The sequence below is a fragment of the Echiichthys vipera genome, assembly GCF_963691815.1.
Source record: "Echiichthys vipera genome assembly, chromosome: 15".
Taxonomy (NCBI): domain Eukaryota; kingdom Metazoa; phylum Chordata; class Actinopteri; order Perciformes; family Trachinidae; genus Echiichthys; species Echiichthys vipera.
Window position 1 is genome coordinate 1433120 of NC_139840.1, and position 21473 is coordinate 1454592.

The 21473-nt window shown below is 50.2% G+C and overlaps 1 protein-coding gene across 1 annotated transcript in view; it reads left to right on the forward strand.

Annotated features, from left to right (window-relative positions):
* Positions 1 to 1066: 1066 nt before the first annotated feature.
* Positions 1067 to 21473, forward strand: part of tmeff1a (transmembrane protein with EGF-like and two follistatin-like domains 1a) — a 65703-nt gene continuing 45296 nt past the window's right edge. Inside the window, exon 1 of the mRNA XM_083928520.1 lies at positions 1067 to 1402. Within this exon, the coding sequence (XP_083784646.1) occupies positions 1243 to 1402 (160 nt within the window). The 5' untranslated portion in view covers positions 1067 to 1242. The remainder of the gene's footprint in view (positions 1403 to 21473) is intronic.

The window sequence follows — 21473 nt, forward strand, 5'->3', positions numbered from 1 at the left end:
CCATGTGGGCGTGCGTTTGAATGGCGTTCCTCTCCTTTCTCTCAGTCCATGGAGTGAATGCTCGGCCTATAGTGACTCTGGTTGTTGCCCGTCTCCGCTCACTCAGCTGCTGGGACAAAGAACGCCCCCTTCACTGAGGCTCCCAAGCAGTTGCACCATTGGCTAACTCCATTTCACCCAGTGCCAGCCTACAGTAGCTGCACCCAACAACAGACAACACTGGCAACCAGCAACGCCCAACGCTATTGGCTGCTGCCATGGAAACACAGCTTCTGTACCCCTCTAAACGCCCGTGGGTGGATTATTATTAAAATTATAACTTTAATAAAGATTCCACAGATTAAACCTTTAACTGTGTTTTTAATAAAACACAGGTTTAATAAGATTTACACATCATTGTTTGTTTTTATTTACGTTTTACACAACGTGTGATTTGGGGTTTGTATGAAAGATGCTCCATTAATAAAGTTTATTATCATTATTCTCATTCATAGCCTCTTTAATGATGCTGATGCACAACACGTGACTCATCAGTTAAACGCCTGACCGCCGCTCCGCTGCAGCTCTTTCTCTTTTGGAGGGTTTGTGTTTAAGGTGTGCGTGCGTGCGTGTGTGCGTGCGCGCGCGTTAGGGGCGTGGAGGTGGAGGGGAGTGTTGCATCCCCTCACGTGACCAGCAGCCTCCTCCGTCCTCGGCTCAGTCCGGACCGGATCTCTTTGTTGTGGTTTTCGCAGCTGCTCGCTCTCTTCTTCTCTTTTACGCACCGCCGCCGCCTGCGCCGCGTCCCCGCCGCTGCGCCCCCGCCGCTGCGCCTCCGCTTCATCACCGCGCGGACAAACTGAGCCGGAGCGCCCGCGATATCATCCCCACCACCACCACGAGGAGGAGGAGGAGGAGGATCTCCACAGACGCAGACGGAGAGACTGAGACAGAGAGCCGCGGAGCACCGTGAGATAACCCCGGATCTACGGCGCAGAGGACGGACGGATGGCGGGGATGCTGCCGCTGCCTCCTCCCTGGACGAACCGGACCGCCTCTGAAGCTTCCTGAACGCGGACTCGAGCTCCTCGCTCTCTCTCCGCACATTCCTCCATCTTCACTCGCGCCTCTCCGCCCTCTGCTGCTCCTCCGCGCACCGGGACTCGGATTAAAGCGCCTCCGCTCCGCCGCAAACACAGAACCACCGAGAGGGTTTTTTGTTTTAGTCCGGAGGCTGTTGGATCGATCCTCAGCCTCATCATCATGGTGTCAGGCCCCGGGAGGAGGAGGGGGTGTCCCGGCGGGGCCGTCCGGTGCCTGGTGTCCGCCTGCCTGCTGTCTCTGCTGCTCTACCTGCCGGAGGCTCGGGCGTCTTATTACCCACAGAGCGGAGAGTGCAAAGGCAAAGGGAAGGACTGCACAGGTAAGACTGCTGTGTGTGTGCGTGTGTGTGCGTGTGTGTGTGTGTGTGTGACCTCTGCAGCTCATCATCAGTCTGAATCCAGATGATGGAGGCGGATCAGATGTCTTGTGTCTTTACTGAGTGAAAAACACACACATTCATATTCTGCTGTGGTGCTGGAGGGACTTGAATCTCCTTTGATACCAGTGTTTATGTCATGATAGGGATTATTATTATTATTGTTATTATTGTTATTATTATTATTATTGTGGCTTTGCAGCTGTGTGTCAGTGTGTTCATGCTTTGACTTTATATGGATTTAATTAGATTCAAATTTGTTTATCAGGTAACACTGACGTGCAGGGGGGGGCAGTCGCCCCACCCTTGTGGCTCAATTGTTAAAACCTGTGCTAAAGTGTGTGGGCTAAAGTGCCCTCTAGGAGCCTAAATGTGTGCTAAAGTGTCCTCTAGGAGTCTAAACGTGTGCTAAAGTGTCCTCTAGGAGCATAAACGTGTGCTAAAGTGTCCTCTAGGAGCATAAACGTGTGTTAAAGTGTCCTCTAGGAGCATAAACATGTGTTAAAGTGTCCTCTAGGAGCATAAACGTGTGCTAAAGTGTCCTCTAGGAGCATAAACGTGTGCTAAAGTGTCCTCTAGGAGCATAAACGTGTGCTAAAGTGTCCTCTAGGAGCATAAACGTGTGTTAAAGTGTCCTCTAGGAGCATAAACGTGTGCTAAAGTGTCCTCTAGGAGCATGAACGTGTGTTAAAGTGTCCTCTAGGAGCATAAACGTGTGCTAAAGTGTCCTCTAGGAGCCTAAACGTGTGCTAAAGTGTCCTCTAGGAGCCTAAACGTGTGTTAAAGTGTCCTCTAGGAGCATAAACCTGTGTTAAAGTGTCCTCAAGGAGCATAAACGTGTGCTAAAATGTCCTCTAGGAGCATAAACGTGTGCTAAAGTGCCCTCTAGGAGCATAAACGTGTGCTAAAGTGTCCTCTAGGAGCATAAACGTGTGCTAAAGTGACCTCTAGGAGCATAAACGTTTGTTAAAGTGTCCTCTAGGAGCATAAACGTGTGTTAAAGTGTCCTCTAGGAGCATAAACGTTTGTTAAAGTGTCCTCTAGGAGCATAAACGTGTGCTAAAGTGTCCTCTAGGAGCATAAACGTGTGTTAAAGTGTCCTCTAGGAGCATAAACATGTGCTAAAGTGTCCTCTAGGAGCATAAACGTGTGCTAAAGTGCCCTCCTTCTATCCTTTTTGCCCCTGCCCTTCAAAAAGTCTGTGCACGCCCCTGTAGATGAATATATCATGATAGGGATTATTATTATTATTATTAATAATGTGCGTATCGTGGCCGTGTCTCAGACTCTGAATGGATTTAATTCCGTTTCAACCTTTTGCTGCGTTCAGCTTCTTTTCATGCTTGTGTCTGATGAGTGACTCGTCCTCCGAGCAGCAGGTGGCGCTCTGGTCTGAACACGTTTGGACAGAAACGTCTCTTCTTGGTAGTGACGTTGGTCTCCATCGTGACGTCCTCCGGGGCTTTAAAGGTGAAGCTCCTGTTGTTGCTGTTGTTTTCGGCGCCATTGCTTCCTGATCTTTGCTTTTGCGAGGTCAAAAAGCACTTCAGCGGCGTGGGGAGGGGAGGTTAGAAGCTACGGAGCACGTGCAGACGCGTGACCCCGTCATAACCGGGGAGTACGGACTGAACCCAGAGGGGAGTCTGGTTTTTAAACGGCAGTAAAAAGTGACGAGGGAACAGGAAGTGCAGAAACCTGAAGTGGTTCCCGGGTTTAAGGTCGTGAACAGGTCAGAGCTGCACGTCACAACAACAACAACAGAGAACTACCACTTCATTCTGACAGGATCACAGTCACTGTTTGCGTCGTGCATGAATATCTAATCTTCATAAATGAATCATGGCGTGATCCTGCTCTCCCTCTTTAGTGTTTATTAAATATTGAAGCGGGGAAAACAGCAGCGGTGTAAATGAGTGTTAGCTGTCACTCTGCAGCGTCTGGAGCAAACTCGCCTCGCTCATCGTTTATTCACGCTGTTGTCGTTTTCCCTCACGGACCCTGAGCTCCAGCTCCTCTGAGGACGCCGCGGGTCCACACACCGAGCGCAGCGCAAATGTTCTGCAGCCTGAGGAAGAAGGTCACGGGTTGGTGCTTTAACTTCCTGACTCAGAGAGAAAGATGATCCGTACCTGAGGGCGCCCTCCCACTGTGCCTCCGTCCCGTGCCCCGTGCTTTAGGGTCCTTGTCCCCCCCTCCAGGCCCGTTTGTACTCACACTACCTGGGCCTCGGAGAATGCTTCTTGCTGCCTATACGTCATCACGCCGTAACACGTCACACGCATTGATGACGTCATGGCGATGCGTGGCTTTGTTTCCAGATCTTTCCGTAGACCTCGGAGTTTTTGTGCGTCTTGTCGACTGTTTTTGAATCTTTTCATCGACCAAATCTGCAGTAAACACTCCACCTCCGCATCACACCAACGTGAACCTTTCACCGCCATTGTTTGAAATGTCCGCGCATGGTCCCTCCTTCTTTTTTCTACGTCCCAACAGGCGCACAGGAAATGACCTCAGAACCGCCGTAGGCCTCGTGCTCGTACACGTGCGCATGCTCGTGCTCGTACACGTGCAAACGTGCTTTACTAAAGCCCACCTCTCCCAAACGGGCCGTGGACGGCAAGCGTGCCGCTCCTAGACGCGGTACGGTTGCACTCACACTGAAAAACCTGTTTTGGTGCGGAAGGACAGTGTGAGTGCGCCCTGAGTCTGCTCCTTCACAGGGCTGCGTTTGGTTGTAGAAGTCTTTATGACAGAGCGACAACGACATGGGAGATTTTATTAGTTATTTTGTTAGAGAGCTGTTCTGAAATATGCAGACGACACAGTCTGTTACAGGCAGGGTTTCACAGAGTGGTGTGAGGAGTCTCTGTCCGACGTACTTAAAAGAAACAGATGTAATTGGTATTTTGTTGTTGATACAAAAAGTAACAAAAGGGAAACACGTCAGTTAGAAATGGACCCGAGGGGGGGGGGGGGCGTCCAACTGAAACAAAAGAGCCGAACTAAAGTGAACCTGAACCGTCTCTCAGGTAATTCATCAAACGCTGTCAAACAGACAACAGCAGTAACTAACACACTGACTCTCCAAACCGAAACCCAAAGTACAGAACAGCAGTCCCCCGCTTTACCCAGTGTTCTATACGAGCACTTCCTGACGCGTGTGCGAAGCGGAGTCAGTATTTGAAGCTGGAACCGAGGGCCGTGACATCCCATCTAGAGACAAACACTTAAAAGACCGAGGCTTTGATCACCGGGGGCGACAGAAGCGACAAACGGACCATCTGAGGGACAGGTCGCACCCGTAAACTGTATAAACAGACGTAGCGTCTCCGTCAGGTCCGTTCTCTAACTTGATCCAGTCGTCCTCGCCTACAGGAGTCTCCATCTTGTCAGATTTTGACTCCGCCTCATTTCCTCTGACCAAAAAAGGGCATGTATGTGACGCTGGGGGGAGGGGCGTACGTCCATCTGGCTGACGTTTACCTCCGAGGAGAAGTGAGGGCCAGAGGCTAGCTGTCACTCAAGAGGCCACGCCCCTAATTATTTATAAACTTTAACCTCCAATCAAATAAAAACTAGCCCCTCCCCCTCAGTGTTGTCATGGAGATATGAGCTAAACAACCTGCCCCTAGTGGACACGCAGAGAACTGATGCTGACGGAGCTTCCTGATTGGACCAGACAGGAAGTGGCTGTGGTGGGGGCAGGTTCACCGCACCGAACCCAACTCTGTCCAGGTGACTTTGCTTCCTCCTGCTCCACAGCAAAGTGATTCAGGAGGCGGGGCCTTATCAAAAAGCCTTGCATATGATTGGATAAACCACTTGTCCATCTTCTTTATTGACGCGGTACTTCAACCGCTCCCATGGAAACCGACCCATGACGCTGACGAGAGTGACGTTTCCATCGCCAGAGCCGTTCTCTTGTGTTCTTTAAAGATAAAGATTCTTGTGATCGGAAACATGGGGGAAACATTAGCGTCCATGTTGGCGCCTGCTTCCTCCATGAGAGCCGCCACGGTCGTTTCCTCGCTACGTCATGTCTCTAAAACCCCGCCCGGCGCTCCTGGTTGATCCCAGATGGTTGAGTGGAGCGAGGGCGAGTCAAGGCGGAAGTCAGGAGTCAGGTTCATGGTAACCAGGATGATGGTGATGATGAGGAGGAAGATGAGTGTCACTTATGCACTTTGTGGCGTGCACTTTGAGGGAAGCCACTTTACATTTGAAATGCACTTCATGAGGCGGCGTAGATGATGATGGATGATGAAGAATTCTGCAGCTTTTACTATTTTACTGTTTTATATTTTTATTGTGTTGTTTTGTTTGAATGTTTCTAACTGCGAGACAAGTTTACCTCCAGATACAAGTAAAGAAATCTAATCTAACCTAAAGTCACTAAACAAACCAGATCCCTTTGTGTTATTCGGGCGCAGACGGGCTCATTCACACGCCGCCGTCACCCTGTCGAGACCCTTCGTCATCAGACTGTTGTTGCTCAGGAAACAGAAGAAAAGGAGGCGTTTACGGACCCACAGAAACAAAACGCAGCCCCGCAGAAGCGCCGAGCGTTTACAGGACGCCGTTACTCACTGACTGTAAAAGAGAGCGCTGCTGCCGTCAGCTGTGAATTCCCCAGAGAGACGTTTGAAACCGCTTTCTCTCCTTTCAGACAAAATAACACAAAGAATCATCTGTCGCACGGAGACGCACCAACAGGGCACGGCACATCTCTTATCTGGTTCTCTACCCCGAAAAAAGGGATATTTAAGATGCTAAAAGAATCAAAATGAGATTGAGTGTGTGAGAGAGTCAGTGACTGAGGCCAGCGTCTCTTAAAAACAGCTTTACCTGGAACTGGGCGCTCGTCACATGATCACGGGAGGGTCGAGCTTCGTCTGATTGAAAATGACAATTCTTCTTACAATCATCAACAAAACACGTCAAATATATGAACTGCGAACGTGCTCCTGTCCCGTGAACGCTCTGCTGTCTCGTGAACGCGCTCCTGTCCCGTCCCGTGAACGCGCTCCTGTCCCGTGAACGCTCTCCTGTCTCGTGAACGCGCTCCTGTCCCGTGAACACGCTCCTGTCCCGTCCCGTGAACGCGCTCCTGTCCCGTCCCGTGAACACGCTCCTGTCTCGTGAACGCGCCCCTGTCTCGTGAACACGCTCCTGTCCCGTGAACGCGCCCCTGTCTCGTGAACACGCTCCTGTCCCGTGAACGCTCCCCTGTCTCGTGAACACGCTCCTGTCCCGTGAACGCTCCCCTGTCTCGTGAACACTCTCCTGTCTCGTGAACGCTCCCCTGTCTCGTGAACACGCTCCTGTCCCGTGAACGCTCCCCTGTCTCGTGAACACGCTCCTGTCTCGTGAACACTAACCCGTCCCGTGAACGCGCTCCTGTCCCGTCCCGTTAACGCTCTCCTGTCTCGGGTTGATACGAGCAGATGACCACTGCGGTGTGACGGCCGATTGAAGCCAGATAACCAGTGCGGATGCTGGTTATGTTGAAGAGCCTGTGCGGTTCAGGCCTCAGGTCTGTGTCAGACTGTAAAGCATCACCGTGGTGACAGCTGCTTCTTTGCCCAGAGTGGACAGACAATTATCAGTGAAGCTCTTCAGGCTGAAACCGTTTATCGACGTTCCGTCCGAGTCTGGTGTCAAAACGCCGTGAGAACAAATGAGATGGATGTTGGACATTAACGCCATCTTTCCCCACATGTTTATGAGCCTCTGTCCTCCATGTGGCAAACATGTGGCGTGTCTGAGGCTGTGGTTCAGTGTCCTGGGTCTCATTACCGTCCTTCCTGTGCAGCAGGGCCGTAAAACTTCTACCCACGCTTCAGACAGTCCACTGAAGTCAATCTGCACGTGTGTGAACACAGACGTGTGCTCTCCTGGTTCCTGCTCCGTGTGTGAACACAGACGTGTGTTCTCCTGGTTCCTGCTCCGTGTGTGAACACAGACGTGCGTTCTCCTGGTTCCTGCTCCGTGTGTGAACACAGACGTGTGTTCTCCTGGTTCCTGCTCCGTGTGTGAACACAGACGTGTGTTCTCCTGGTTCTCCTCGTCTCTGTCCTCGTGCTTTCACGCTCCTTCACGTTGAACGGACGTTGATCCAAACTTCCTCTAGAGGGCGTCGCTCACATTCAAAAGTTCCTCCAATAAAGTTTGACCCCAACAAAGATGGAGGCGATGGAGGAGAGAAGCGTCCTGAGTCAAAATGGCGGCAGCGTTGTAGACGGCGGTGGTCTGTGAGACGCTAAAGACGTCCCAGAGTGTGGACGGAGAATTCCACACGTTGGTTTGACAGATGAGACAAAGTGACGACCAGCGTCTCTGTCAGTGTTTCAGGACGTCCGTCGGGGCTTCGATGACTCGCTCGCTCCTGATGTTCACGGTGCTCGACACTGCCCCCACGGTTTCAGGTGGTACTGCAGCGTTTGCTCCGTATCTTTACGCATCCGTGAGCTTTCAGGACACGGACAGAAACACGGAGGAGACGGACGCAGAGGACGCACAGAAGGCTGCTTCCGTGTCCGTGTGCGGTCAGAGGAAAGCCGGGCGCTTCCATCTGGATCGAGCGACTGACCAGAAGACTGCGGCCTGACTGTTCTGTGACGTCTCCGTGCTGCAGCTCAGTCACCTCCAGGTGTTAGCCCCAGATGCTACAGATGTTTCTAACTCTATCTCAGATTGTGATGCAGCGTTTTGACAGTAATTATCAGTGGGCGGTTTCAGATTCAGTCAGTTAACGTCGTAGTTTTTCACGCCATGCGGGGGTGAAAAGTGGAGGCGGTCTTGTGTCGGGGTTCAGTTCTGTGTTGTAACATAAATGATGAGTCGTCGTTCTCTGGAGGACGGCCCCTCGGGCTGCTGGGAAAGCAGCAGGTGGATGAATGGAGGGAGAAGTCTCCGGTTTCTGGGCCCCGTGGGCGAACAAACAACCGACAGCAGCTGCAGAGTCACAGCAGGTCGACCTCCACGAAGGTTCGACTGATCTAAACGCTCTGCAGGCGCCTCTTCCTCTCGTGGGATCGCTCCAGTCAGGATCCTGTTGGTTTGCTTTGTGCCAGTTAAGAGATTTTTGACATCAACAAAATAATGTGAGTTGACTGAGACTCAGAATCGACTAAAGGCCCATTCCCACCCGACGGTGAACAGGGATACGAACCCTTTCGTCCGGTCTCGGAGGTCGTTTCGTCCGTCGCCTCTGAGTTCACGTATCAGAACAGAGCAACACCACTGGAAACTGAGGCGACAGTAGAGTCAGTCCAACCATTCGCCAAAATCCACGAAGAAGAAAAGAGGAACTGGACGTTTAAAAAGGAAATCATCGTAAGTAGCGACGGACATCCTGAAGTATTGGAAGTTCCTTTCATCCTCCAGCTCTCATCGGCAAAACCAAAGAAAGGAACTCTCTACAGACGCCATGTTTGTGATTGTCCATGTCGGTAATTTGTGACACGGCTCTGCCCTCTAGAGGACGAGTTGGTAACCATAACAACGCTGAAACAGGACGGAGGTGTGAAGGGGAGCACGATGTTTAGTCCAGATCCTGAGGGATGAATCCAGCGTAAGAGGCGTCAGCCCGACGAGTAAAGAGGTGATTGATGGAAGAGGAAGAATTCCTTTATTCATCCCGCAAGAGGAAATTACATGTTTTCAGTCTGTTATTATAGTATTCACGTTACACACACACACACACACACACACACACACACACACACACACACACACACACACACGTGCACAAACAGGACCTATATCCATGCAATTAATGGAAAGATGTCAGAGCTGCCAAATGGATCGGCGCCCTGAGCAGTTGGGTGTTCGGTGCCTTGCTCAACAGCACCTTGGCAGTGCCCAGGAGATGAACTGGCACCTCTCTAGCCACCAGTCCACGCTCCATTCACAGTCCACACAGTACAGTTTCGTTGCTCTGATTAGTTTTAGGTAAAGTTTCGTTGCTCTGATTGGTTGATGGTCAAGTTGCGTTACTCTGATTTGTTGCAGGCTAAGTTGCGTTGCTGTGATTGGTTGTTGGTCATGTTTCGTTGCTCTGATTGGTTGCAGGCTAAGTTGCGTCGCTGTGATTGGTTGTAGATTAAGTAGCGTTGCTGTGATTGGTTGCAGGTGTAGCTGCTCTGATTGGTTGCAGGTGTAGTTTCGTTGCTCTGATTGGTTGCAGGTGTAGTTGCTCTGATTGGTTGCAGGTGTAGTTGCTCTGATTGGTTGCAGGTATAGTTGCTGTGATTGGTTGCAGGTGTAGTTGCTGTGATTGGTTGCAGGTATAGTTGCTGTGATTGGTTGCAGGTGTAGTTGCTCTGATTGGTTGCAGGTGTAGTTGCTGTGATTGGTTGCAGGTGTAGTTGCTGTGATTGGTTGCAGGTGTAGCTGCTCTGATTGGTTGCAGGTGTAGTTGCTCTGATTGGTTGCAGGTGTAGTTTCGTTGCTCTGAATGGTTGTAGGTGTAGTTGCTCTGATTGGTTGCAGGTGTAGTTGCTCTGATTGGTTGCAGGTGTAGTTGCTCTGATTGGTTGCAGGTGTAGTTGCTCTGATTGGTTGCAGGTGTAGTTGCTCTGATTGGTTGCAGGTGTAGTTGCTCTGATTGGTTGCAGGTGTAGTTGCTCTGATTGGTTGCAGATGTAGTTGCTCTGATTGGTTGCAGGTGTAGTTGCTGTGATTGGTTGCAGGTGTAGTTGCTCTGATTGGTTGCAGGTGTAGTTGCTCTGATTGGTTGCAGGTGTAGTTGCTCTGATTGGTTGCAGGTGTAGTTGCTCTGATTGGTTGCAGGTGTAGTTGCTCTGATTGGTTGCAGGTGTAGTTGCTCTGATTGGTTGTAGGTGAAGTTGCTCTGATTGGTTGCAGGTGTAGTTGCTGTGATTAGTTGCAGGTGTAGTTGCTGTGATTGGTTGCAGGTGTAGTTGCTCTGATTGGTTGCAGGTGTAGTTGCTCTGATTGGTTGCAGGTGAAGCTGCTCTGATTGGTTGCAGGTGTAGTTTCGTTGTTGTGATTGGTTGCAGGTGTAGTTGCTCTGATTGGTTGCAGGTGTAGTTGCTGTGATTGGTTGCAGGTGTATTTGCTCTGATTGGTTGCAGGTGTAGTTGCTGTGATTGGTTGCAGGTGAAGCTGCTCTGATTGGTTGCAGGTGTAGTTGCTGTGATTGGTTGCAGGTGTAGTTGCTGTGATTGGTTGCAGGTGTAGTTGCTCTGATTGGTTGCAGGTGTAGTTGCTCTGATTGGTTGCAGGTGTAGTTGCTCTGATTGGTTGCAGGTGTAGTTGCTGTGATTGGTTGCAGGTGTAGTTGCTCTGATTGGTTGCAGGTGAAGCTGCTCTGATTGGTTGCAGGTGTAGTTGCTCTGATTGGTTGCAGGTGTAGTTGCTCTGATTGGTTGCAGGTGTAGTTGCTCTGATTGGTTGCAGGTGTAGTTGCTGTGATTGGTTGCAGGTGTATTTGCTCTGATTGGTTGCAGGTGTAGTTGCTGTGATTGGTTGCAGGTGAAGCTGCTCTGATTGGTTGCAGGTGTAGTTGCTGTGATTGGTTGCAGGTGTAGTTGCTGTGATTGGTTGCAGGTGTAGTTGCTGTGATTGGTTGCAGGTGTAGTTGCTGTGATTGGTTGCAGGTGTAGTTGCTCTGATTGGTTGCAGGTGTAGTTGCTCTGATTGGTTGCAGGTGTAGTTGCTGTGATTGGTTGCAGGTGTAGTTGCTGTGATTGGTTGCAGGTGTAGTTGCTCTGATTGGTTGCAGGTGTAGTTGCTCTGATTGGTTGCAGGTGTAGTTGCTCTGATTGGTTGCAGGTGTAGTTGCTCTGATTGGTTGCAGGTGTAGTTGCTCTGATTGGTTGCAGGTATCTAATTGTGCCTAGAATCATCTGCTCGGTTGATAAAGCCTCAGTTGAGTGAGGCTGTTCAGGGAACGCGTATCCCCACGTTGTCTTTCTTGGTGACTCGTGAAAATTGAATCCTCGTTCATTGAATCTTCCTCGGTTCCCGGACTCTGAATGAGCCTCTGGGACTAAACCCACTGTGGAGTGAAGGTGCTCTCTCACCTGCTCGCTCACCTGTCAACGCTTCCCCAAATAATGAAATGCCACGACGGAGCGTGGGTGACAGATCCGATCAGAGCGTCCCACTGAAGTCCCTTCACTCTCTCTCCTGAGAGGGAATTATCCACGCATCGGTTTTGCAGAATGAGTTCAGGGCAAACCAATTATCTGCAGCGCTGCGGGGCGACAGATGCTTTTAATTGTCTTCCAGGAGGCCGTGAAAGGTGTTTGTCAACTGGCTGGATGTGGACTTTGTAAATCCGTCGCGGTTCTTGGAGTTTAATTAAGCCTGGAGGATAAAACACGGCGGGCAGTCAAGGTGCTCTTTGGGTGAAGCTCCGCCGTCTGAGTGAAGTCGAATGTGTGTGAGTGAATATTTAAGTGCGAACACTCGCTGAAAAGCTTTTATTGGTGATTTTTCATGATGGAAGTGCTGCTGTACTCTGTTACAGTGTCCCGCTGTGACGCAGACGGTGCCAGTGTGGCAGCGCTCAGATAATCGTCCATTGTGTTCAATCTGGCACGACTGTGAATTTATATTTATATTAATGTAAAAGCCACAGTACTCAAACAAATGAGACGTATGAAGGAATGTTTGTGTCTTTTCCTGAGACAGCAGAGTCTCAACGCGTCAGATCTAAAGGTTGAATCTTTATTTAAACAATAATAATAATTCACCCACGGGGCGTTTTGAAGGGAAGAGGATCAAAGTAAAAACTATATTTAGTGTGAATGAATATTGTAAAGGTTTGACTTCCTGTCCCGTTGTGTTTCCATGGTAGCAGCCAACAGCGTTGGGCGTTGCTGGTTGCCAGGGTTGCCTGTTGTTGGGTGCAGCTACTGTAGGCTGGCACTGGGTGAAATGGAGTTAGCCAATCGTGCAGCTGCTTGGGAGCCTCAGTGAAGGGGGCGTTCTTTGTCCCAGCAGCTGAGTGAGCGGAGACGGGCAACAACCAGAGTCACTATAGGCCGAGCATTCACTCCATGGACTGAGAGAAAGGAGAGGAACGCCATTCAAACGCACGCCCACATGGCTACGCTGCTCCTGGATGCTAACATCACTTTCATCTGCACTTAGCTGGAACGGCTAACGCTAACGGCTAACGCTAACGGCTAACGCTAACTGTCAGTCAAACTCCTCTAATCCTTGTTTTGATGCTGTGATTTTCTGGAGGGGACGGGTTCAAACAGGCTCAAACAGACTCCGGTCTCCTGGAGCTACTGGGCCGGGTCTGACCAACCTGGCAACCCCACTGCTGGACTTCTTTTTTGTTGTTGGGACGACGACCTGGAGACTCTAGATGGAGCCGTTCTGATCGTTCTACATCGTTCTTTTTTGCCTTTTAGTCGTAAAACTTCAGATTTAATTGTCATTTTTATGCAAAATGAAAAAGAGAATTGCTCTTTAATAAGACTTTTAAGCAGTGGCTGCGTATTGTTTATGATGCTAACTGAGCTACTTTGAAGTTTGAGTAAAGCTCTGTGGTGTCATGGGAGAAGGACACAGAGACCTGATCCGTGTGGGAGACCCACAGAACTCCAACGGCGCACACGCTCCATGTGTTTGCCGCCGCGGTGACTCGGGGGAAGGTGATCCTGCAGCTCCGCAGGTGTGTCGGAGCCTGCAGGCCCTCAGGTGCGCACGCCGCCGACACCCCGCTCTCCTCGAGCTCCCCTCCTTCACCCTGCAGCGCCGCCACCAAGCACTGATGTCAGCACTTCAAACGCAGCTGATCTCATCTGAACAAGTTCGCTCCTGAAATGAAAATCTAAACGACATCCGAGCGAAGGTGTGGCGGTGTGATTGATTCACCTCTTTGATCATGAGTTCAGATTAAATTTATGGGGCTGTAGCAACGTGACGCCTCACTTCCTCTTGTCTGCAGAGAAAAGAGGAGCTCAGGGGTCAAAGGTCAGTTGCACTTTCCTCTGTGTCATTATGTTACAACACAGGACACACTGCATCTGTTTACAGACAAAGGGCACAAAGGCAGTGGTGACATCACCGCAGATCCAGCTCAGTTACTTGTTCATATCGTTAGCGACATGGCTAACTAGCAGCCTGGCTAACTAGCAGCCTGGCTAACTAGCAGCAGCCTGGCTACTGTTGAAAGCAAGAAACAACTGTAAGAAAGTGTAACTGTAGGAATCCCAGTTTGACCCAGAAACCCTGAGTCAGTGACGCAGGCGGAGGAAGACTCAGTGGCGTGTTTCCATCAGGGTCAAACGTGTCCGCTTCAGAAAGTTTCAGGCCACGCCCTCTCAAACAAAAGGCCCCAGAGGGATTTAGAGACTCCAGAGGTGACGGGTCGCTCTGAACGGGTTTGGATCGCGGCTTTACCAAAGTGAGAAATACAGAATAGTGTCAGTCTGATTTAAGGTGGAACCTATGATTCACAACCTCAACTTACGTACAAGTAATAGGAAAGAAAACAGTCCACCTTAAAGATTCTGGGCGCTGTGAAAGTGTGTGTTGACCGTGCACGGGTCATTTTCTGTGCTGCGTTCTTCTTCTCCACTGGATAAAAGTGTCGGCTCTACTTCACCGTGTTGTTGTGGCGTCTGTTCGACCACACGTCACATCCTGCTGAGAGCTCCGTCCAATGAGCAGCCGGGATTCTGTCAGGGGAGAAAAACGGACGCTCGAGAGACTCGCGTAAATGCAGGTTTTTTCTGGCCAAACTTTGGGCTGAGCGAAAATTTTGCGGTACATGCACGTGCACGAGAGTCGAAACGTGCACACTCATCAAGTAACACGTGCAGACGGAAGGAAGCTGTCACTGACAACGAAGAAAGGGTTACTTTGCCGTCTTGGTTCCACTGCAGTTCCACCGCGTTTTTGTTTTATTACCTTCATGATAAAGACCAAACTCTGGAGCTCTCCTCTTCTTCTGTGCCGTAAAGCGAGGAGTCAGTTCCTCTTCCTGTCTCATGTTGAGACTCCTTCTTCTTCTTCTTCTTCTACTCAAGAGCAGACCAGTGCCATGGTCGTTTTTTACCCAGCAGGCCGTTCTGCAGGTCTGGTTGCAGGTTTGATGCTGCCAAGTGTTGCAACAAGTTGCCAGGAGACGCCCCCAGGTTTCCCACAGCGGCAGCAGCGGCTGCGGCAGCAGCAGCAGTGGCAGCAGCAGCGCGGTTCGGCTCCACTGACCTGCAGCTGGTCCGCTTCTCTCCTCTCTGAGTTTGTGTTTCCTCTGAGGTCGTTGCTTAATAACTGGAAAGGCTGTTGCGTCACGTCAGAGCCGACTCTTCTGCTCTCAGTCTGGATAAATGTTTCTGTTTCATCCAGCGCCGTGACACCAAAGTGAAATGTACAGAACGTCACATCTCACCAAGATCCTCTATTTTAAGGTTTCGATGTCTTGAATCATTGTTTGATGTCAGAACTCAGAGTTATTGACTCTAACCACAGTTACGGTTCTGGTTCTTAATGAGTCACGATCACGATTTTTAGTTCTGAACCCAGTTTCCATCCCAAACTGCTAACGTATAAACGGTTCGGCATCATCTCTGGTGACAAACGCATTTACTTCATGTCTCCACCAATGAAAACATGGAACTGAGGACTTTGATTTGAAATATCCGCAAGAACGTGACTCACAGACGCAGCAGTCCTCTGGTGAAGTCAGAGGCAACGGTTTAAATCTGCAATAACACAGAAAGAAGATGTTGAGGCGCCGCTTTGATGACTTAACACGTCAAAAGCTGCAAAATCAGCCGCAAATTAGAGCAAGAATCAAAAATACTAGAAGGGTGCATCCATCTAGAGTCTCCAGATCGTCTCAACAACAAAAAAGAAGTCCAGCAGTGGGGTTGCCAGGTTGGTCAGACCCGGCCCAGTAGCTCCAGGAGACCAGAGTCTGTTTGAGCCTGTTTGAACCCGTCCCCTCCAGAAAACCACAGCATCAAAACAAAGATTAGAGGAGTTTGACTGACAGTTAGCGTTAGCTGTTAGCGTTAGCCGTTCCAGCTAAGTGCAGATGAAAGTGATGTTAGCATCCAGGCGCAGCGTAGCCATGTGGGCGTGCGTTTGAATGGCGTTCCTCTCCTTTCTCTCAGTCCATGGAGTGAATGCTCGGCCTATAGTGACTCTGGTTGTTGCCCGTCTCCGCTCACTCAGCTGCTGGGACAAAGAACGCCCCCTTCACTGAGGCTCCCAAGCAGCTGCACGATTGGCTAACTCCATTTCACCCAGTGCCAGCCTACAGTAGCTGCACCCAACAACAGACAACCCTGGCAACCAGCCTACAGTAGCTGCACCCAACAACAGCCTACCCTGGTGCATTTAAATCTCCCTGAATGCAGAAATAACGTGTCCCCTCCAGTGTCGACACCTGTGTCCTGAGGGTTCCAGAGGGCGCTGCGTCACCTGAACGCGTCTGCAGACATCACACCTGACAGGACCTCTCAGGACGTCTCGTGTGTGTGTGTGTGTGTGTGTGTGTGTGTGTGTGTGTGTGGCAACAGCCCACATACGCACGCGGTGAGAACACAAACACGTCCCAACAGCGTCTGCAGACCCGTCGGTCCCTGAACGCGTCTTAATCTCCCTGGACGTTTTGGGCGTCACACCAAAGGAACGATTAAGTTTGGGAGACAGCCTCCGCCCCCTCGCTGAGAGCGGGAAAATGATTTCAGTGACATTGGTTTAATGCGCGGGCCGGGGGGAAGCCTGCACGCGTCGATGGCTCCGCAGATTAGGAGTGAATGGCAGTTTTATGAAGGCAGGGAAGTGGCAGAGGCCTCGTTTGTCACATTTAGAGCAGCTTGGTCGCCGCGCTGCTCCGGGTTTCTCAGGCCTGATTAAAGAAATAGGCTCATTAAAATGCTAAATACGTGTGTGTGTGTGTGTGTGTGTGTGTGTGTGCGGGCGTGTGTGTGTGTGTGCGCGTGCGTGTGTGTGTGTGTGTGTAGCATCGGTCTACATCGACACACATTGAACAGCAGAGTGTGTTTCCACGGAGGCAGAATCACTTTATATCCGGAGTGTGGTGACGGTAAAATCATTAGTCTTGGTGGCACACACACACACACACACACACACACACACAGACACACACACACACTGGAACGATGCTCTGTCTTTAGTCCCTAATTAAAAACATTTAATTTTTCTAGGATCCAAGATGGGAAATATTTAATTACGGAGGAAAATCATTTTCTTCCAAATTATAGAAATCTGTTCAACTTCCACAAAATCAATGAACAACAGTTCATCACAACAGTTCCTCACAACAGTTCATCACAACAGTTCATCACAACATCCCCGAGGGAAAACAAGGTGAACACGACAAAGACGGAGAGCTGTTCTTCTGGTTTTGTATGTAAAACGATAAAAAGAGGAAAGTAAAAACAACACCACAGGATCCGTGTGCACTGACACATCGTGGTTGGTCTCATCACAAATGGCGTCACTTCCGAAAATCGTCCGTGTTTGAAGATGAAATAGAAAATAAATCTAAAAACACCTCAGGATAGAAAGTATTAGCACTTCCCTTCATGTTACAACACATTCTGCAAGATGTAAAACACCTCAAAAGTGGCAATAATTCAACTAAATCACAAAAAACAACTCATAATTATTGACAAATTTACAAAAATCTGCAAAATTAAGCATGTTTGTTTGTTTCTAACCTGACTCCAGATGGTTGAGTCTCCAGGTTCTCATGGTCTCAGATCCATCCGAACTCTGGTTTAAAGATCTTTGTGAAGGGGTGAAAATCCTGGTTCCTGATTGGATAAACCATCTGTCTGCTAAAGTGTCCTCTAGGAGCATAAACGTGTGTTAAAGTGTCCTCTAGGAGCATAAACGTGCGCTAAAGTGTCCTCTAGGAGCATAAACGTGTGTTAAAGTGTCCTCTAGGAGCATAAACGTGTGTTAAAGTGTCCTCTAGGAGCATAAACGTGTGCTAAAGTGTCCTCTAGGAGCATAAACGTGTGTTAAAGTGTCCTCTAGGAGCATAAACGTGTGTTAAAGTGTCCTCTAGGAGCATAAACGTGTGCTTAAGTGTCCTCTAGGAGCATAAACGTGTGTTAAAGTGTCCTCTAGGAGCATAAACGTGTGTTAAAGTGTCCTCTAGGAGCCAAAGGCCCAGTTTCAGAAGCCCGGTCCATAGAACAGAGAGTTAGTGAGCGGCTAACAGAATTAGAGCTACCGCTGTAATGTATCTGGATCAGGTCGGGTTTGCGTGCGTTTCATCACTTAAATCCGCCTCCAAACCAACGCTGAGTGGTTCAAACTGCTCAAACGTCTCCAGATTTTCTCTGCTGTGCGTTTCCAAACTGATCTGAGAGTAAAACACAACAGAGTTCACTGGTTTATGGAGATCAACAGCTGGAAAACATGGTTTATAACATGTCAAATCATGTCAAATGTGTTTCTAAAGCACGTTTAAAAACATGCTGCACAGATGCACAGACCGGTGTCAGGCCCGTGGGGTCTGAGAGGGAGGGTCACCCCTGAGCCCCGGGTCCGCCCACCTGCAGGGACCTGGTGGGACCTGGTGGGACCTGGAGGTGGAGGCGGGGGTCAGGAGGTCTGTGACGTAAAGGGCAGAGAGCCAGTTCAGGACTCCACAGACAAACAGCAGAACTTTAATATCGATTGTGACCTGGAGAGGGTCCAGATCGAGGCGTTGCGGTCGATGCTGATGTTTTTGTGTCAGTGTTGAGTGGATCTGCGGTCTGAACGCTGTGAACCAGCTGGACCTGCACACACACACACACACACACACACACACACACACACACACACACACACACACACACACACACACACACACACAACACCCGTCCACTAAGAGAGTTTGTTTGTCCACTGAAGGACAAATGTAGCGACAGTTTATGACTCTGCAGCAGCAGAAACCAGTTTATTCATCATGTTTCACGCTGGTCTCACCAGCGTCTGTGTCTCCGTTCACCTACCGTGCTTTGGTGCGCAGCCACTGATGCAGGTCAACACCGTCACTTAGCTAATAGCATTAGCTTAGCCGACAAACCCATGACTTTACAGCCTACAAAACAACTATTTAACCCGTCAAAACAACAATTTTACCCTACAAAACAACAATTTTAGCCAAAAAACAACAATTTAAGCCATAAAACAACAACTTTAGCCAACATAAAAAGGATTTTAGCTAACACAATGTGACGGTTAGGGTGCGGCATGAAAAACACTTGGTTAGGGTTGGAAAAGGCCGTGGATGTGTTTAGTACGGACGGGAATTGAACTCTCGTTCTCCTGGATGAAGGAAGGATGGAGAAGTTTCCGTTCTCCTGCTGTACTTTGATGTGGAGCGACTGATGCACATCAACACACACAGGTCACTTTAGCTGATATCATTAGCTTAGCATTAGTGTGTCCACTCTTGGAGCAGCACGTCTCTGCAGTAAAATGGTCTTTGGTCGGACGTCTTGTCCTCTTTGTCTGCAGTGGTGTCCGAGGGAAAGTGCAGACCCCATGGTCTGAAGGTTCTGGACTCATTAGGATCCATTTGGAGACACAACTTGTGCCTGTGTGCGTCCCTCCCGTGCCCCTTTCATTAAACCCAGGTTCCTCGCCCTCCTCACCCTCCTCGTCCTCCTCGGGTCCTCCCCCTCCGCGGCCTCCTCGGGCTCCTCGGGCTCCTCGCCCTCCTCGCCCTCCTCGGGCTCCTCGCCCTCCTCGGGCTCTGCGGCCTCCTCGGCCTCCTCGGGCTCCGCGGCCTCCTCTGCCTCCTCGCCCTCCTCAGCCTCCTCGCCCACCTCGGGCTCCTCGCCCTCCTCTGCCTCCTCGGGCTCCGCAGGCTCCTCATCCTCCTCGGCCTCCTCGCCCTCCCTGCCCTCCTCATCCTCCTCGCCCTCCTCGGGCTCCGCAGGCTCCTCATCCTCCTCGGCCTCCTCGCCCTCCCTGCCCTCCTCATCCTCCTCGCCCTCCTCGGGCTCCGCAGGCTCCTCATCCTCCTCGGCCTCCTCGCCCTCCCTGCCCTCCTCATCCTCCTCGCCCTCCTCGCCCTCCTCAGGCTCCTCGGCCTCCTCATCCTCCTCGGGCTCCTCGCCTCCTCGGCCTCCCCGCCCTCCTCGGCTTCCTCGTCTCCTCGGCTCCTCGGCCTCCTCGGCCTCCTTGGGCTTTGGTACAAACACAACGACCTTTTCAGCCTCCTCTCTCTGACTCCGCCCCCCGGCAGCTGTGGACCCGTCAGCTGTGTGTGATGTGTGTGACTCCTCTCTTCCCGCTGAGAGCAAATGTAAACAAACGGCATGTTTTTCGTGGTTTCGGTGAATCCAGAGGTTTGTTGTGTTGGAGCAGCTGCAGGAAGCAGTGGTGACGAACTCCTCTGGGACCAGAGGCGCAGAGGAAACGCGGTTCTGTTTCTGCTTTGCATTTCATGGATTATAATTTCCGAGGAGAGTCGGAACAAATAAAGACTTTAGCGAGTCCCTTTCAGCTGAGTCTGTGCGTCAGGACGAACACAAAGAGAGCGTAGGGAGCAGGTCTGGTGTCAGATGCGGGTGCACGCAGACGAGGCGGTGTGTGCTGCAGCTGCGTCTCTTCACATTAGGTGGTCTGCTCCATACGTGGGGATCCTCTCTGTTTGCCAGAGGATATTTATTCTGACTGCAGCTCCTCTGACTTTGTTTGACCTTCCAGATGAAGCGCGTTGAGTCGGCTCCTGCAGCATTTACGGGTCCAGTTAGTTCAGCCGGTGTCAGGAGGGACGTGCGCCTCCCTGAGGAAGATCAGGAGAGAGTCGTCCTCTTGTTCCTCAGTTTTAAACTCGAACAGTCGAATCAGGAGCTTCCTCTCAGGAGGTTTGTGTACAACGACGTGCGACGCACTGAGGCGCCCGTTAGCATCTGGATTTAGTCGTTTCTGAAGAGCCAAAATGAGTCCAGCCGCCGCCATCTTGGCAGTGTCATGGTTCTGTCTAATAGAACTGTGTCTCCAGATTGACAGCTAACGCTAACGATTTTAAACAACAAAACAACGAATTAACCAACAAAACAACAACTTTAACCAACTAAACAACAATTTTAGCCTAAAAACAACTATTTAAGCCGTCAAAACAACAATTTTGGATGGACTGCTTTGTTGTGTGTGTAGGGACTCTTCTCATGCTGCTGCAGAGGTTTGCTGTTATTTTCAGCAGCATTAGTGGTTAAAAAAGACCTTTGAATGCCTTCACCGTGCTGCCCCGAGCTAATCACTGTTAGCCATGTCCGGCTGTTAGCATCTCTCCTGGATTTCTACCTTAATAGTTACAGAAAAAAACTGTCTTTATTCTATCGGCCGTTTCATAATCCTCTATCAGTCGAGCTCTAGTGTCCGTCCTGTAGCTCGGACCCACTCCAAGGTTTCATTTAGTTATTCTGAGTTAATGCTTCAAGTGTCCAACCAGTTTCATGAGAACAGGGCAGCTAGTTTTTCTGTAATTCAGCAAACAAACAAACAAACAAACAAACAAACAAACAAACAAAGCAAAGCCACGACCTCCTGGCAGAGGAAATAAAATGACGGGTCAGTGCAGCTCTAAATGTAAGAAGCACTGATCTAATGAGACGCTCAGCGCCCCGTCTGTTGAGGGAAGCTCCAGCTCGTCCTGAGGGCGTTTAAAGGAACTCGTTTTCTGTGTTTATCAGTTTTCCCGTCTCACGAAACCGCGACCTCATGTTCTGCTCCGGGGCTCCACGCTGCGTTTCCTCCGTCTGTAGAACCCGTCCTCTGGAATCAGCCCGGGAACAGGCGGCGTTCTTTAGTCCGTTCACTGAGGCTCATTAAAGACTTCCTAAATATCCGCAGACTGAGATCATGTGAGGATTCTTATCTTGACGAATCAGTGACAACACAAAATGAAAAAGCAGTTATCGCTCTTTCTCATTAAATCTGTGCAGAGGAAAATCCCACAGACGGTTGTGTTTTATTCTTTAATGTGTTCCTTGAGCTTCACGTTCACGTCCAGGTGTGGCTTCAATGTTTATGGTTTCATATA